We start from the raw sequence: 18,144 nt of genomic DNA, 5'->3' as shown, positions 1-18,144 counted from the left end.
TACTAGTTTCAGACTATCAGTTAGAGTTTCAGTTAACTACTACTGCTAGTTTCAGTTTGTTATTTCAACATACAACGGGATGTTTTTGGAAATATTCCTCCTGGAACGTGCAAGTCCTGCAACCGACGTGTGATTTTGTTCCCGCAAAGCAAGTTTAGTGACCCATTTGTCTCAATTTTCAAGTTTTTGTATGAAAGTGTTCCCGCGGTGCAAGTTGGTGTACTGTAGGTGTATCTTTTAGGTTTGATGATGGACCAGACAAAGTTTAATTTTCCAAATCATAAAGTCCATTAAATTTGACTTTTGGGGATGGGCTAGAGATGCTCTTAATTCATCCAAAGCCTGGATGTGGATGGAGCAGAGAGCTAACTCGGGCACTCTATACGGTGGCAATATTGACATGAGCAGGTCTTATCACTTGAGGCTGTACACAATGCCTTCCAAAAAAAAAGTTGTACACAATGCACTGCTCAAAACACCAACGATTCAGTGATTTACCATCTGATTTATCACTACTCAGGGGAGATAGATAAGATTACGCCTTATCATCACCGTTTATATAACTCTGACAAGCGATTAATTGACAATACATCGACAGATCAGGCATATTCCTAGCACCATATGTGCAAGAACTATGTTTAAATTTATTTTTTTGGACCTTGTTATGTACTGTAATATATATGATTGTCCTACTTTATTCGTCATTGTACAAGGATTCCAAGGCAAGTGTAACAATTCTATCCAATAGTGTTTTTTGTTGAATATAGCATATTTTAGTGCTAGGAACCCAGGATTCGCAAAAAAAGTTAGTCGATTAATAGCCGATGATTAATCAGCCAATTTCCGATTAATCTCTAATCACCAGCCGGCGAAACACTAACGTAAGTAATATCCTCAACATTAACAATGTATATTTCTGTGACACCGAACTGATCAACATGCAATCATTACAAAATAGCAAATGGACAACCAATCCGCAGTTACAGGTATCATACGAATGCATCACTCAAAAATCAGGTAATATAATAAACAGCTTTGCCAGAACAAAAGATCCACGAAAATGGCAATGTATAGGTGACAGAACACAGAGATCAATAGCTGCGACCCCAGAATGACCACTTTTGGGCAGGCTTTCCGGAAGCAAAGCACACGGTTCCTGAAGTTTTGTGCAGAACATCAATGTCAATGTTAGTGCATCGTGTATGGAAGCATCATTTGCAAGAAGCACAGCAAAAGAGAAATCAGAATGAAATAAAAGCACTGCTGTCTGCATAGCGTACCGGAAGGAAGATCTGGCTGGTCAAATGGAGTACACAATGTTTTCGCAGCCCCAAGTTCACCTTTGGTCCGAGCTTTCACGTCCTTCTCGACCTCCTGCACAGCACAAGGGAAGGAATTGTATGCTAAACATGCCAGAGTTTGCAATTAACAACATCAACATAGAATTTGTGCAAAATGCTAGTCCTCCACTCGAACAAGTCATCCTGCAGTTAATATGATTTGAAATAATTTTTCCGCCTCCCGTTCATGAGGATCATGGTAATTAACAACAGCATTTACTAATATGAACTAGAGAGCACAAACAGCATCCAAGAGCAATAAGTGACCTAACAAAGGAGGGGTGCTCTGAATCTTATGTATGCCTGGATTGTAAATGGAGCTATCAGGTGATGAGCAAACTGAAACTAGAACTTCCTCCTCCATGCATTAGCTTCAGTTTAACCAACTTTTTGGAGTTTTATATAATATCAAGGTTTAGCTATACAAGTATCAAAACAGTTCTGCACAAATGTGCACATCCCATTACTCCTACTACAACCAGCTTTGCAGTATAGTGAAGTGCATAGAACATACGCTAGATACCAACATGTGTGCCATAGTCATTAGTTCCTATTAGTTATTAAGTAACTGACTGAAAAATATCAGGGTGGGAGGGGAATAGCAAAAATGTAGGGCAGGAAATAAAATACCTCTTCATCACACCATGGAGCCAAGATCAACTTTTTGTTGTTGAGAGCCGCTATGAATTCATCCCAGGTGCTGATGATTTCAATGCATGCATCTCTTTTTGCTTTCGCTGTTTCCAACAAGTTTACTTGAATCCCATCCAGCAACACTCTAACCTGCTCAACCAAGTCGGTTGAAGGAATATCAACCTTTGTACCATTGTCTCGCCGGACAATACGCACCTGTAAATACAAAACATTATATTCCATTCCTCTGCCAAATGGAAGTTCATGAAATGATAAGAAATTAAGGGCTTTGAATCTTTGCTACAATTCTGCATAAATCTAATCCTCCAAAGATGAACCAGTTTGTGGGCGAAATCATATGGTTAATCAGGCAAGTCAAAATAACTCTAAATTCCTCTGCCTAAGATATCCCACTGAATCTATTTTTAAAGGAGAAATCAGTCCATGCAGCTTTAGATCTAAAAACAATAGTCAGCAACTAAAGATATTTCGTACAAAGAATTTGTAGAACAAATGGCTTATTCAGTACACATGAATGTTTATTCCTGATTATTCAGAACATGTAGTATCTTTTAGAATATCAAGTATTATTAAATAAGAATGATGTGAAGAAAACAATAGCACAGATGCACAACGAGTCAATGATTCCCTTCTATTTTGACATTCAATTATAAAAGGGTTCTAAAAAAATAGTTTGCTAACCGTCTCAACACTCAAAATTGCCAAAACCCAGTAAGAGAACAAAACAAACAGGATACAGGTGAGAATCAGTAGACAAAAGGTTAATCATAATTCATTGGACTCTTAACAGCTAAAGAGAGAATTTTAATTTCGGGTCGGTTGTTAAAAATACCTAGTACTTAAATTCTAACATGTGTATGTTAACATTAGCCACTTGCTTTCACCACGCAAAGAAGTAGTTACGGCCTAAGTGCAATGTATGACGTTTTCATAAAATTTTGAACACAAGCGCATACACACATCTTAGGCTTCAGGAACAAGTCAAAGAAGCAAAACATCCAGCATCTTCAACAAATAGGAACAAAAGAAAACATGCTATATGAGGGGGGAGAGCAACCTGTCATAAGGTGGCAGAATTGTATGACGGATATGAAAGGCAATAGTGCCAATTGTGAATATTTGTAGAGTGCAAAATGAAAATCAAATATACAAAATAATATACTATGTGACAAATTATGGAGCAAATTATTCACATGATTAAGAGTCAATAACCAGTACCTGCTTGTTCGCCAGATCTTTTGGACCTATCTCGATTCTCAAAGGAACACCTTTCATTTCCCATTGAGAATATTTCCAACCTGGAGAGTAGTTTTCACGAGCATCCAAATCTGCTCGAATCCCAGCTTGGTTCAAGGTGTAAACGGCCGACTCACACGCCCCTTTAATAGCTGTTGTGTCAGCATCTTTAAATGGCACAGGAATAACAATGACCTGGATAGGTGCCACCTTTGGTGGCAGCACTAAGCCCTTGTCATCACCATGTGTCATTATCATGACTCCAATCTGCAATAACAGCATAAAGCCTACATATTACAAATGGAAGCATAACTAAACAGAACATTCAGCGACTGAAAAATCACATACACAAAATAATATACTATGTGATATTTTAACAAACAAAATCATGATATAGCCAAAAAGTTGGAACACATGGCTATTGCCAACACTTTGGGCTAGTATTAAAAGCTACTCCCTCTGTCCCACGATATAAGATAATTTTTCAAGCTAACATAGCTTTTCCAATGCAATGAAACGCAAAGGCTATTTGCGTTTTCTCAAAAAAAAAGAGATCTTATATTGTATTAGGGCACACTAAGTTCTCAACAAAACAATGGATAGAACAAAAATGGAAGACTGGTCATCATGATTTTCATCAAAAAAACAATGGATCAGGCCTTGTTTTGAGTTAGGCAACTCTATACATGATATACATAGAATTACATGGAACTGCAAAATTAGATTAATTACATTACATACAATATACCCATTGTTGGGGCAGGGGCCCATTCTACTGGTTATTGCACGACTTTCCCTAGTTAAACTAGGCAAAGTCAATTTCTACTCGTAAATTGTAGAGCTCCTGTCTTTCGAGATTCCTCTAAATGAAACCTATATATTTTGGAAAGAAAAATACATCGAGGTGTATACCGGCATTTCCCACACTAGTAATCCTATTTATCATTCTGTCAATGCCTTCGCAAAATTAACACTACCATGAACCTATTCTCCAACATTTGATCTTTTATGATCAAACTTATAAGCTTATTGGAACATTTACATCACAACAGGATATATAAGCAGTAAGCGCACCAATATGATTCAAAAAGTGATGCCACTTCCAAAACTTTAGCAATAAAAAAAGGATCCCAGCAAAATCCATTTCAAGTAAAAGAAATACAAGAATTACCGAGCGGGTAGTGTATGCCCAAGAGTTCTGCCACACCATGGACCGTTCACCCTTTTCATTCTCAAAAGTGATATCAAACATCTTTGCAAAGTTTTGACCAAGACAATGGGAAGTTGCACCTTGTATACCACGGCCAGTATTTGGAATGAAGGCCTAAAGAAAAACAACCAATAAACTTTAATCTTGCAGTAAATGAAAATAGCACTTGTATTCTTACCAGGATAGATTCGAAAAAGCTGCATGCAGCAAGCAGTTTCTTATCCATACCTCCACACTGGTTGTATAAAGTCCACCAGCAAACTTTTCCATCTCACTTTTCCTCCCTTTGGACACTGGAACTGCTAAAAATTCTTCATATATTCTCCTGTAGAGTTCCAATATTTGGAGGACCTGATAAACATTGCCATAAATGACTGGTTAACCTTTTGATATTTAACATGCAAATTTCATAAAATCATCTTATCAAACAACATAGAACTGATATCACAATACTGCATTTATTCAAGTGTTACTCCGACCCATGAGGATTGACTTAAATAGTTTTGCAAGCAGAATAACAACTTAGAGCTTACAAGTAAAGTTATGGGTGTGTGGTGTTGTGTAATTATTTACACAAGGTAAAAATGCTGATCCAAGTTTCCATAGCTTACATTTTCAACGAGTATATACCCTCCATTTGGTTATTTCCAAATTCTAATGTCATTTATTACTACAAACGAAATTACCTGCCTCCTAATAGTGATAAGTGGCCTAATAAATAGGTAGTGCAGTATTATTTGCTTGTATCTTGGTTAAAGTGTATATGGCCTAATAAATACTCAACATGCCATGCATTCAGGAACGGAGGATGTAATACCTCTTCATCTGCCTCCTCTTTAGTTGCAAAAACTGTATGGCCTTCTTGCCAAAGAAATTCACGGCTCCTGAGGAGAACGGTTACAGATCATGTCAAATCAAATAACTTGAAGCACATGCAGAATGTTTAGTCCAGACATGTCACAAGCATTACATAGGAAAAAAAGGCCTATTAGCCATAATGACAAGCTTTGCAGAAACAAGGTGCATGAATTCGGTTTATACATCAATTGAGAAAATCAATTGTGAAAACATCATCATGATTGTGAGTAAATGAGCAGCAGATTGCTAGAATGTAACAAATGAAGAAAGGTAATTCTCACCCCAAAAAAAGAAATGAACAAAGATGGTGGGTGTTATTGGTACCATACACAAATACTGGAATGATTGAAAATTTTCAGTGCAAATTCTGAAGTCATGAAACCTCATTTATCTTCCTTTGGTTCTTTTGTTTCAAATGGTCTAGCAACCAATCATCTCAATATTAGCATGAAAATTTTCACTATAGTAATTTCATGATTTTGATGGGAATATTAAATGTGATGTCCTTGACCCTTGGAATACTTGAAAAGTTTAGCACTTTAACAGCCATCTTGCTAATATACTGCTTTTTGCAAATGAATGTACTGCTTTTGCAATAATTTAATATATTATCAAGCATGCAATTAGACACTATCGCACCATTAACTACTAACAAGACAGGCACTATAAGAAAGTCAAACTCGGAGAAATGCCTAAACAAATGTGATGATGGGCCACCAAACAGTGAACTACCTTATGAAAGGAGTTGGATTGCTAAACTCCCATCTAACAACATTGCACCACTGGTTACACTTCAAAGGCAAGTCCCGGTGGCTTCTTATCCATTTAGAGAAGTATGGATACATGACCGTCTCACTTGTTGGACGGATTGCAATAGGAGCTTCCAGATCAGATTTTCCTGATTTAGTAACCCATGCTACCTGGAGGACAAATGAAAAGTTTACTATCTTCAGAAGACAATATAAGAAAGAGATAAAGTAAATATGGAACAAGCTAATTAGAACCATAGCACAGAGAAAAAATAATTAACATAATACCCATAGATCTGTATCATGATGAACTGGTGACCAAGCACATTGTTTCCAATACCTTTTGTTTTCTGTCCTATACCATGAATTCATATAAAAACCACTACACAGGTCAAAGCAAATAGTAAAACACAACTTACTAGGTGTGTTAAGGTTAAAGAAAACAATTATTCTTTTGGTCCACAGTGGTACCTTGACAAACTTTGTCACAGGTCTGGGAGCTGTTGTCACTATTGTTTATTTTTCTTTCAAATGTTAACTTTCCAACAGCTACTGTCATAGTTGTACATGCAAATAGCTGACTAAACCAACATATTAACTTGCAAAATACTTCATCCGAAAAGAAGTAGAAGGCACACCTCAGGGGCAAAGCCCTCAATATGGTCTTTCTCCTTCTGCAGAACATTCTCCGTAACAAACAAAGGGAAATAATACGGTTTCAGCTTCAACTTTTTTATTTCCGCATCAAAAAATTCCTGCACCAAATCACATTGTTGTTACTTACAAGTAAAAGATAATAATGTCACTATCGCTTGGTAATTGAAAGATAAAAACTAACAGCAACATCAACAGCAAGGTTACTGATGTTGATTCAGAGTCAAAAAGTATCGGTATGATAAGAAATAAAACATATGCAATAACAGCTTTCAAACAAGACAGCAACACAGCAATGAAGGAAAAATGGAACTTAAACATATAACACTGAAAAGAGGCATCAAGGATTATGTGTTATGAAATGTTGATTGGATATTGGCAAAAGAAAAGGAAGCAACATGGGCATAAGCATAAGAGAAGTTTCAAATGGCACCCAAAATCAGTCTCCGAAAAAGAGGCAACTCCTAAGAAAGGATGCATATATTTCATTGCATAGAAGGGAATATACTACTAAGAAACAGTGAAATACAGCTTGGTCATTTGGATATCAGATTCCAGATGATATTAGAAAACTTACTTTCAGCAACTCCCATATTTCCATCGCCCAAGGCCTCAAGATATAACAACCAGAGATGTCATAGTACTCAATCATTTCGCTGTTAACAACAACCTGGACAAACAAATAAAAAAGCTTAAAAGAAGCCCCTACCAAGAGCAGGATTAATTTGCAGTATGAAGGAAATTTTGCTAATAGAATGTCTGATACACAAAAGCAAAAACTATAACATCATCAAATCCTGGAAGATCAGTAGTTTCTCTTCAAGAACAACATACAAACAGAATATTTGACATAGAACAGTTCAAAAAGAAAAAAGAAAAAGCAGTAGATAACATGTGCGCCAATATTGCAGATTGGTGCAGTAGTATGTGTCAACAAACTTAACGCTATCACAAAACAGAACTTTTCCCACGGCTATCATACGAAATCTTGCCTTGGGCAGATACTATGAGCACCTTACATAACTATTTCCACATTGCACCCACCAATTCACCATGCGCCCAAATCAACTTGTAAATAAACCTCACCAAGCCAACGATAAGCAAGAAGACACACCTCGGAGTACCACTCCCCGAAGTTATCATCCTTCTTGTACCCCATCCCCAGTTTCGTCTCCTTCTTCACCTCCTTCTTCTTCTTCCCTGCAATCCACAAACCAAGAAACAAGCTCAGAGAATGCAAAGATCAAATATCAAAACTCAAATCCAGAGGAGTTAACAGCTCAAGAAGAAGACAAACAGGAACGCACCTCCACCTCCGCCCTTGTTGGTCGACATGGCTAGATCCCGAACCACCGCTGCAGCACAGGTAGACAAAAGACAAATCACAATCAAATAAGCTAGGAAAATTTCATGAGGAGCAAGCATGGAGGGATTCGGCTTGCTTCCTCTACTGATACGTGTATCAGTATCGGGCCGATGCTGAAAGGAGAAACAACCACCTCAAAAGGTATTATTTTAGGTCTGACTGTTAAAATCAACAGCACAGCGTGACAGCCACTATATTCCCAGTAATAAACAAGAGTTGGGAAATCTATCATGCCATTAATACCACTAGTACTAATGTGTTAACCGATTCCTGCTCTCTCAAATTGCATGTTACTGCTAAGCTTTGATTTCAGGTCAACACGATGCACATAAAACAACTTAATATTTTCCTTTTCATATATCGTCATTCATTGCATGTTTCACTGCTAACAAGTTTAAACCAAAAGATTTGCTCATCTGAAAAACTTGAACTACAATTTGTAAATATTTGCCCCTTCAAGCATTATCACAAACACCTACCAAGCAAAATCCTCTCACATGTAAACTTGAACATGCACTGGAAAAATCATGAAGCAAGTACTCATCAAGAAATAATCATCGTTATATTCTCATAATATCAGATCTACAGCAAGTACTTTTTCGGGAACACGCAAAGCTTGCGTATCATTGCATTGATAGAAGAAGTTAGAATGAGTGCAACAGGTGGTACAGCACATGACACGGACGCAAGGGGCGTGAACATGGTGCCCGAAGCGGAGAGACATAAGATACTCGACCCAAGCAAAGAAGAACACAGCTAAACTCGCCGACCAGAGAAGCAACCCAATCAACTAGATGACCAAAAGCTCCGAATCTAGCACCAAGGACGCCGCGAGCAACCAAGACAGCGCCTTCAAGAAGGAGAACGACACCGGGAAATCCGAACCATAAGAAAAACAGCCATGGCAGCGCCTCCAAGAAGGGTACGGCACCCGCGGGTGTCGCCGCTACCAACATAAGATGCAGGGATTTCTCCCTGGCCAATTTCGAGCAATCCCAAGACGTCGGAACACGAATCAGAGAGGAGGTTGTCAGGCGTTGGCCGGAGTTGCGACTGCAGGAAGGCGAGCCACGCACAATGCCGGAGGAGGCACTGGGCGCCGCTGGACGTGCGAACTCCGAAGGAGGGCGAGGTTGCGTGGCTGCACGGAATGAGAGGCGGCGGGTATGAGACGGTGGCCGTAGCCCCGGGCGAGCGACGATCTGGAAGGGAGCGCAGACCTGGGCCACCCGGGACCGGAGCAGCAGGGTGCCGGCGGGCCCAAGAGCTGGAAGGGCACGCAGCTCCTGGAGCAATGTCGGAGACAAAGATGCACCGGGATGGACGGCCAACCAAGGAACCGGCAGGGTGATGGTGGTGCAGAGACGAGGAGCTAGTGAGCCAAAGGAGCCGGAAGAGCGCAGCCCCCGGGGCTCGCCGGGTCTGAGGCCGCGCCGACCATGAACGCAGGAAAGGGACGCAGGTCCATGGCCGCCGGGCAGAAGCCGCCCCTGCGGGGTGGTGGTGGGTGGCTGTGGTGTTGAAGGGGTCACGCGCGCAGCCACACTCCTGATCGGCGACCTGCAAGAAACAGGCACCGTCCTGCAGGACAAACCGCCTCCATGGCTGCCTCCCGAAGAGGCCGGCCCGAAGCTCGAGCAGGGAGTAGGGGTGGGTCGGGGTCGGGGGTAGCCGCTAGGGCGCACCCGGGCGGAAAGCACCGTCACCCGCTGGGAGGAGCACCCAAATCGCGTCCGGGAGTGGGCGGGGAGGTGGGAGAGGGCGGGGGATTGGGGCTCGGGGAAGGAGAAACGGACCCGCCGCCGCCATCTAGGGCCCGGCGCGGCCGGCGGCGGCGACGCGGGGTGGGCGGACGGTGGGTGCCCGGCCGGCGGCGGGGTCCAGGTTCGGGGCGTCGCCTGAAGTGTGGGATAACACTTCTACAGCAAGAAAAATTTGAGCAATCAGAGGGTTCAAGAGGAAGGAGTGGTTGCTACCAGGGAGGGAGGCGCTGCTGGCGGGAGCGGCTGCTCGACGGAGGTTGGCGCTGCTGGGCTCCTGTACCGGCGGCGGGCAGCGGAGGCTTCGGCCGGCAGGGGCGGCGGCGGCGGCGGCGGCTAGGAACCCTAGCTGTCGCGCTCTTTTTGGGGGAGGCTCCGCTTGTGCAATCTCTTGTTATAAAGGACGCTCGACGGTGAGAACGGGTGAGTATAGCAAGAGTAGGGCGCAAGTAGCCAATTAAGGCTCAGCTGCTCCGGATATCTCCCTCGTCTGTTCCAGTCTCGTGATCCGAACAAATCCAGCTGTCCTCGTGGTTGTGAAGGCCGATAAAGCGGATATACGGTTGAATACGGTAGCGAACAGTGGCCACGCGCGTGGGGAGGCCTGACGGCCGTCGGCCCGAGTCGGTCTGGGCCGTGTACCAGGATCGTGACTTGGCCAGTGGGCCGTGGACCAGAACGTTTGCTTTTTGTCAGGGCCAAGGATCAGATAATGGGTCCGTGATGGGTGTCGCTGTCTGAGCCGCCTGCCGGTCGGCGTGGTCACGCCGAGCATGCACGTGCGGGCGAGAAAAGAAAATGACATCTCCAAGGATTAACCTCGTTCTTTCTAGAGACCTCGGCTGTCGGTCGTCCTCAACCAACTACGTAGGAGAAAAAAAAGGAAGAACAGGCAAGGTCACCGGAAGGGTGTGATTTCGGAGGTGGGTGGGGTGGGGCCGCCCTACATTTGTCGCCGGCCTGCGTGTTGATGGACACGGAGGGCATGGAGTTTCTGCTTGATGCGGTCGACAGGTCAGTCAATCCCCTACTCACCGCCTGTCAAATTTGTGTTGTACATAAACTATGTAGATTTACCCTATGCGATTCGCTGCCGATTTCCTAGGTTCCCTGTCCGGTAGGAGTTTGCTAATAACCTTGAACAACTAGATCCGGTGCCTCTTCTATACTTGTTACAAAATGGGGGCGGCAGAGAGCAAGGGGGTGCTGCGGCGAACAGTGGGTCTGGCGTGGCTCAGTTGGCCGGGGAAGAAGTCTCGCCCGACGAGCAGGGCGATGGCCGGCGAAGGCGAGCTGCGTCTCCAACAAGGTCCGCTCAGTCAACCGACAGGGTTAATCCAGAGGCCCCCGGCTGGACCAAAAGGTTAGAAAACAATTCTGATGCAGTAATTTGCTTGCAAATTACATACTGCGTACAATCACGGGAAGGGTCCCCTCGTGTGCTTAGTCCAGAGCCATTTATAGAAAAAAATGCAGAGAAAATGAAAACTACCGCTTCAGCCCCACCTCCCTCCTACTTAGCAAGAACAACCACCATAACGAGAGCAGTAAGCATGATGTTGACAGCTACCATGAGAATAGAGACAACAACGAGGCCCTGTCCTGCAAGGACGGCTCCGGCTACGGCGGCCGGCCTATCCACTTCAGCAATCAGGTTGCTCACCGCCGGCGGGGGTGTCTGCACTTGGTGTGGAGCTTGCGCCTGTATCTGGGCCTGGGTGGCAACAGGAACCATCTGAGCCACCCCGTTGCCCTGGTAGACACCAGATCCCTGGCCAGCTGGGTTAATCCTGGCTTGCCGCCGAGCAGTGGCGATCTGGTGAGGGGTCATCCTCCTGCAGTATGCTTGCTGGAACTCGAAGAAACGACACTGTCGTGCCTGCACAAGAACAAGGTATGATATCCACAAGCATTAGGCAAGCCTCGTCTTTGGAAAAAGTGATGCGTCGAATGCAAAGCCTTCGAGATTCAGAACAGAAACTTACATCATACAGCATGCACTTGTAGAACCGATCCCCTGCCTGCCCGTCGGATCTCGCTACATTGGTGACAACATGGTCAACGCAAAATGGGCACGTCCTGAGAGGGAGTGGCCAATCCGGTGGGACGGGGAGAGAGGTTGACGAGGAGGCAGACATGGCGGAGAGGACGAGGTTGAAGATGGGGATGGATGAGCGAGTAGCTAAGCGGATGACGAGCGGAGGATGCCTGTATAATTAATAGATGCGGTGGGCGGATGGCGAGCGAGTAGCTTGGGGCATTTATGAACGGGCGACGTCATTCGGTGAGGCCGTGTCACATACGGCTCATGATGGCTCAGGAAATGAGCCGAGCCATCGCTAGCCTTCCTGATCCACTACGGCGACGCAAAGACGCGTCTCAATAAATGAACGACTGCGGCGTGGGGGGATCCATATACGGTCATGCAATACAAAATGACGCACGGATCTCGTCGCGGACCACCGGCATAGATATCGGGAGCATCTAAGCTCGAGCACAAAAACAGATTTTTGATTAAGAACAGCCTAATCCCTGTCCTCTCACACACTTGGCGATTTTAACCGTCAAATGACATGTCTAGAGCGTTTTTGGCCATACGATTTGCCATCTGCTCAAAACCAAATGGGTTGTTATGTAGGCAGCTATTCTGGTGGCCGATTTGCAGGTTTGTGGTTGATTGGACTTTGTCTCCCACAGAAAGCCCATTTATCCGGATCGCGCTCAAAGAAAGCCTTTCTTTAACTGCTTCATCTGATCTGTACTCTGCCTGTTCCTCTGCACCCACCCCCGGCGCCAGCAGAAGCCCTAAAGAAGATCATCTTGCCTGGCCACGCCCTTAATCCCGCTGTAGGCACACCCTCGACACCGAGGATGCCGCCTCCGCGCTGTCGCCCATATGAAGCCCACGCCAGCTTTCCAGGTATACCACCTAAGGGGGCAAGGCCGAACTGCGGTGCCTCGGGAACTCACCGGTGATGGCGGGAGAGACGTCCGCTACCAGGGTAGGAAAGCACCTCCGAGACGAGCGAGGTGATCCAGCGCGACGCGCATCGCCAAGGCGCGCGAGGTGAGCCGATCCAGCCGATGAGGGGATCCAGATGACAAGGGCCATTCAATTGTTGAAGGTACCCGCACCACAAATGCCCCTGGCTGGTTCTGATCTGTTGCTTTGGGGGATTCTTGCAGGCTAGATATCCATAATTTTGGTAATACTCTGAAGTTTCCTGAAGCAAGTGTGGACAACGGTGCCCCTGATGTTGCACATGTTGGTAAAAGGTCATCCAATATGATGTATCCAAGTCTCTCATCATCCGCATCAAGTGACCAAACATATCGGCTTGGGATGCCCATTAGTCCATCTATATTTATATCAGTCCTAATATGTCCTATGTTCAGCATTTGAATCTAAAATAGGGAACACAAGGCGTCATCCAATATGTTGTATTCAAGTCTCTCATCATCCGCATCAAGTGACCAAACATATCGGCTTGGGATGCCCATTAGTCCATCTATATTTATATTAGTCCTAATATGTCCTATGCTCAACATTTGAATCTGAAATAGGGAACACAAGGCCTCTCCAATTAAGACTAGATGGTTCATCACTGGACTCCATCGATCCTTACATTGTTCTAGAATTTCAACATTTCTGATCTAACAGTTGATTTGACAAGTCTGGGATGTGATTTTCTGGCTTGGGTAGTTATTTGTAGTATTTATTTTGACAACTTGCACTCCGAAACCATGAAAATATCTTCTCAGTCTAAAAGTATGGACAAACATCCCACTTTAGTAGCTACTTATGTGCCCCTGTTTGATGTCAAGTAATACAATAGTTCTACCATCTTCTTTTTTTCCTTTGATGTCCAATTTGCCTATCATTCTAATCACAGTGTTGGTATTTCATATTCATGTTGAGACTTGCATACTCTTGGGAACCACGGGAGTATCTACTTTGTGCGTTCATCCTCAGATCTCTTACTTGATTCCCCAGACCATGATGTACATTTGAATTGTGTTTGTGATTTCTTCCATGGAAATTAACATGGTGTCCATATTATCTCCAGTCGATTCATGGGTATGACGCCATTAGGCATGTCGCCGCCCTCAAGTGGTGCGCATGCGGCCTCTCCTCCATTGGTGGGAGCACCGAATCCCCATGGAGACAAGTGGCGCGCATGCCACATCTCCACTGGTGGGAGCACCGGATCCCCATGGAGACGCAGCAAGCAGCTAGTGGCCAGGGGGCGCAGGCATAGTGGCGAAGGCCCTCCACCATTGGCGAGAGCACTGAATTTCCATGGAAATTCAGCGAGCAACATGGTTCTGTAGCCACCGGCCTGGGGGCATAGGCGCGGCGGCGGCCGACCCAATGAAGGTTTGCCTGTTTCATGAGTCTATCTTTTTTGCAACAATACAGTATTGTTTAGCAATACTTACTGAAAGGAAAAGATCTCCTTGTTGCCTAGATCTCTTAGTTGCTGTCACAAGTGCCGATGCGCAAATGTGGATTGACAATGACGTGCTGGCAGCTCAAAGAATGAAAGGAGCATGTGTACCCATTGAATCAGATCGGCCTTCACTACCTGGTCAGTCAGACCAAATGATATTTTCGTCAATCCTTATCATGTCTTCCTGTGTAAAATCCTACATTAAAAAGGTTCTTCTTTTTTTGGCGGTGTAAAAGTTTCTTCTCTTGTTCAGATTACATGATTTGGCTAGTACCGGCTAATATACTACGGTCTGAAGGGAAACAACTTAGAGCCTCTGACTGCATTGCAAAAGGTTAGTAGGTCAATGGTCCTGAGTCCTGCTCATGTAGTTGTACCAATGCAAACTGATTGATGGGTACACATGAATCTGAACTGCTTTGACAGAAGTAATACAATAGTTTTTCTGTCATTTTTTTCTTTTTGTGTCCAATTTGCCTATCATTCTAATCACACTGTTGGTATTTTATATTCATGTTCAGACTTGCATACTCTTGAGAACTATGCGAGTATTTGTTTTGTGCGTACATACTCAAATCTCTTACTTGATTCCGCATACCATGATGACGTTGGTAATTCTAATTGTGTTTGTGATCTCTTCCATTGAAATTAACATTATGTCCATATTATCTCCAGTTGATTTCACGGGTACCTTCACTACTTGACTCCCAATTTTTAACATTATGGCAGAGTTGATTTGTGGTCTGCCATATTATCTCTAGTTCAGAACTTGCCGATGTAGTTGACGTGCCTCAGTGGAATGAAGAGAAGTCGCATATGACATAGTTAAATAGTCCTGTTCAGATTTAGACTTGTACATGGTGTCATCTCATCAGTATATAATCTTACACTGCATACTGTGGAAAATATGACCGTGGTTTAACCCACATGTGTGTGTTGGTATATAATCTATAACACAAACACAAAAGGTATAGGCCCTGTTTGGTTTGACTGTGGATTTCTAAAAGCAGCTGTGAAAAATCTGCTGTGGAAAAACAGCTGTGGAAAATCTCATGTGAAAAAGATGTAGGTCATTTGGCAAACCAGCTGATACAGCTTTTTCAGATTTTGGCCCGCAGCGGAATCAGATTTTGGAAAGCACGTCCTGGGCTGCTTCCGCTTTTGGTTCAGATTTTGGCAGCGGATTTCTGGAATTGGATTCTGCTGGGTTCGCCCTTTGGTTCAGATTCTGCTGGGTTCGCCCTTTGGTTCAGATTCTGCTGCACGGTAGCGGAATCCGTCGATAAAAGCTCAACCAAACAGGGCCATAAAAAGGTTGATTGCCAATTCTTGCACTCGGCCTTTCCTCCTTTGTGAACTTAATGTATGTTCTTTGTATACGCCACTTCAAGATAATCTGTATAATAGTTATAGGGCATGGCTTCACCTTATGGAAATAAATCTTTTGGAGAGAAGATATTATAACTGAGGTATCTGCCACAATTTTCTTGGAGAAGAAGTATACTTGGAATATTGTGTTTCTCTTCCTGAAAGTTTTCTCAAACTATTCATAGCCAATGAATCTCAATTATTCAATTTCCATTCCATGTTCTTATCAGTGGAACTATCATTGTATCTCTGTTTTTCCCATGTGATCCGGGATGATAGAAACTCTATTATATTAGACTGATGTCTTACCTTTCTTTTCTAATATTGGCTGGGCTAAAATTCCTACTAGGCTTTCTTAGGGAAGAATATGATCCGGTGAATTTTTAGCTCTATCAAAAATATTTATGGATGATGAAGTGGGTTTGAGACATAACATCTCATGATCTTTCTACTATTATTTCTTCAAGTGCCTTTATGTTCTAAGCATATGTAGTTTCATTGTTGCATCAATTCCGCTTCAAAGATTGGGAAATGATTAATGCAACCAATGTCTAAGCTCCAATATGGTTTCACTATTGTTTATTTTTTAGCCAACACAAAATACCCTCAATCATATATGTTTATGCAAATATTACTATCATGTTGTCTGTCTCCACATATTTATAGAACTCCTTCCTACCATTTTATTGTAAAAATGGATGGGCGCAGCAACGCGCGCCATCGATGATCTAGTTGGACTTGGACACCACGGCCGACGCTCGCGGTACACGAGTGGCCCCATGAGATCGGCGTGGCCGCATCGGTGGAAGGATGTGTACAGTCTAGTCAGGATATGGTGCAATGCAATGACTTTGTTTCCTTTGATGAACTAACTTTGTTTGTAACGCTGCGTTTGGATGTCTCGATTGAAAAGCTTAAATTGGATATCGTATTCCCTAGCTTTCAATTCAGCGTTTGGCGGGATCGAATCCAGCCTGTCTTGGCTTGCACGCTATTTTTCCCTCTAGCAATACAGGGCCATGAAAGCAGATCTAGGAGATTTCTTTGTACAAATGGACCTGGGTGACGAAGCTGAAAGATCGTGGATGTCGCCTAGAGGGGGGGTGAATAGGCGCTTTTAAAATAATTATGGTTTAGGCTTGAACAAATGCGGAATAAACCTAGCAGTTAATTTGTCAAGCACAAAACCTACAACAACTAGGCTCACCTATGTGCACCAACAACTTATGCTAAGCAAGATAAACTACTAGGTGATAGCAAGATATATGACAAGAAACAATATGGCTATCACAAAGTAAGTGCATAAGTAAAGAGCTCGGGTAAGAGATAACCGAGGCACGCGGAGACGACGATGTATCCCGAAGTTCACACCCTTGCGGATGCTAATCTCCGTTTGGAGCGGTGTGGAGGCACAATGCTCCGCAAGAAGCTACTAGGGCCACCGTAATCTCCTCACGCCCTCGCATAATGCAAGATGTCGTGATTCCACTAAGGGACCCTTGAGGGCGGTCACCGAACCCGTACAAATGGCAACCCTTGGGGGCGGTCACCGAACCCGTACACTTTGACAACCCTTGGGGGCGGTCACCGGTACCCGTCAAATTGCTCAGGGCGATCTCCACAACCTAATTGGAGACCCCGACGCTTGCCTGGAGCTTTACACCACAATGATTGAGCTCCGAACAACACCAACCGTCTAGGGCGCCAAGGCACCCAAGAGGAACAAGCTCTAGGGTGCCCAAACACCCAAGAGTAATAAGCTTCTCAAACTTCACTTCCACGTATCACCGTGGAGAACTCAAACCGATGCACCAAATGCAATGGCAAGGGACACGGAGTGCACAAGTCCTTCTCTCTCAAATCCCACCGGAGCAACTAATGCTAGGGAGGAAAATGAGAGGAAGAACAAGAAGGAGAACACCAAGAACTCCAAGATCTAGATCCAAGGGGTTCCCCTCACATAGAGGAGAAAGTGATTGGTGGAAATGTAGATCTAGATCTCCTCTCTCTTTTCCCTCAAAAACTAGCAAGAATCCATGGAGGGATTAAGAGTTAGCAAGCTCAAAGAAGGTTAACAATGGGGGAAAAAACGAGCTCAAGAGATCGGGTTCATTGGGGAAGAAGACCCCCTTTTATAGGAGGGGGGAAATCCAACCGTTATGTGCTTAGCCCGCACACGAGCGGTACTACCGCTCCTGGTCCCGGTACAACCGGGACTCACAGTATACGTGCAGAACCCTACCAGGCGGTACAACTGGGCGACCAGGCGGTAGCACCGGTTGAGAAGAACAACCGGAGCAACCGCCCAGCCACCGCTCAACCACCGCATAGGAACAGAAGGGAGTCACCCCTGAGTGCGGTAGTCGAGCGGTACCGGGCCGGTGCAACCGCATGGCCTTGAGCGCTCGGGCGACTAAGTCCTGAGCGGTAGAACCGCTCCGGACACCGGTGGTACCGGTACGACCGGACCAACCGGGCCACCACCGCCCGAGTACCGC

The 18,144-nt window shown here is 44.3% G+C and overlaps 3 protein-coding genes across 3 annotated transcripts; all 3 read right to left on the bottom strand.

The window, feature by feature from the left end:
- Positions 1-882: 882 nt before the first annotated feature.
- Positions 883-10,257, bottom strand: LOC125545698 (proline--tRNA ligase, cytoplasmic). The gene is made up of 13 exons (XM_048709725.2): positions 10,044-10,257; positions 8,009-8,056; positions 7,816-7,901; positions 7,279-7,371; positions 6,686-6,802; positions 6,031-6,218; positions 5,258-5,324; positions 4,669-4,791; positions 4,402-4,554; positions 3,213-3,497; positions 1,971-2,189; positions 1,281-1,374; positions 883-1,156 (listed from the first exon to the last, which is right to left on the bottom strand). Exons 2-13 carry the CDS (start codon positions 8,034-8,036, stop codon positions 1,092-1,094), a joined length of 1,518 nt encoding a protein of 505 aa, XP_048565682.1. The 5' UTR covers positions 8,037-8,056; positions 10,044-10,257; the 3' UTR covers positions 883-1,091.
- On the bottom strand, positions 8,063-10,814 carry LOC125547108 (uncharacterized). Its single transcript, XM_087515837.1, has 4 exons — positions 10,730-10,814; positions 9,922-9,986; positions 9,288-9,741; positions 8,063-9,208 (listed from the first exon to the last, which is right to left on the bottom strand). Exons 1-4 carry the CDS (start codon positions 10,812-10,814, stop codon positions 8,712-8,714), a joined length of 1,101 nt encoding a protein of 366 aa, XP_087371963.1. The 3' UTR covers positions 8,063-8,711.
- A 377-nt stretch (positions 10,815-11,191) lies between these two features.
- LOC147981024 (uncharacterized) lies at positions 11,192-12,055 on the bottom strand. Its single transcript, XM_087517011.1, has 2 exons — positions 11,813-12,055; positions 11,192-11,706 (listed from the first exon to the last, which is right to left on the bottom strand). The coding sequence occupies exons 1-2, from the start codon at positions 11,963-11,965 to the stop codon at positions 11,341-11,343; spliced, it is 519 nt and encodes a 172-aa protein (XP_087373137.1). The 5' UTR covers positions 11,966-12,055; the 3' UTR covers positions 11,192-11,340.
- Positions 12,056-18,144: the final 6,089 nt, after the last annotated feature.

Source organism: Triticum urartu, chromosome 3A (genome assembly GCF_056163025.1).
Source record: "Triticum urartu cultivar PI428250 chromosome 3A, HENAU_Tu73, whole genome shotgun sequence".
NCBI classification, from domain to species: Eukaryota; Viridiplantae; Streptophyta; class Magnoliopsida; order Poales; family Poaceae; genus Triticum; species Triticum urartu.
The sequence above is the reverse complement of the archived record's forward strand: the minus strand, read 5'-3'. Positions and strand labels throughout refer to the sequence as shown.

What these genes read in the sequence shown, in the direction of transcription:
- LOC125545698 (XM_048709725.2), bottom strand. Translation starts at nt 8,036, where the DNA reads ATGTCGACCAACAAGGGCGGAGGTGGAG. An exon ending in GGGCATACACTACCCGCTCG is followed by an intron (nt 3,498 to 4,401) that starts GTAATTCTTGTA and finishes CTGTTATTGCAG; the next exon opens with ATTGGAGTCATGATAATGAC. An exon ending in CTCCATGGTGTGATGAAGAG is followed by an intron (nt 1,375 to 1,970) that starts GTATTTTATTTC and finishes TGTGCTGTGCAG; the next exon opens with GAGGTCGAGAAGGACGTGAA.
- LOC125547108 (XM_087515837.1), bottom strand. Translation starts at nt 10,814, where the DNA reads ATGCCCTCCGTGTCCATCAACACGCAGGCCGGCGACAAATGTAGGGCG. An exon ending in TCCGAAATCACACCCTTCCG is followed by an intron (nt 9,987 to 10,729) that starts GTGACCTTGCCT and finishes TTCTTGCTGTAG; the next exon opens with AAGTGTTATCCCACACTTCA. An exon ending in CCGCCGGCCGGGCACCCACC is followed by an intron (nt 9,742 to 9,921) that starts GTCCGCCCACCC and finishes GGTGCGCCCTAG; the next exon opens with CGGCTACCCCCGACCCCGAC.
- LOC147981024 (XM_087517011.1), bottom strand. Translation starts at nt 11,965, where the DNA reads ATGTCTGCCTCCTCGTCAACCTCTCTCCCCGTCCCACCGGATTGGCCA. An exon ending in ACAAGTGCATGCTGTATGAT is followed by an intron (nt 11,707 to 11,812) that starts GTAAGTTTCTGT and finishes GTTCTTGTGCAG; the next exon opens with GCACGACAGTGTCGTTTCTT.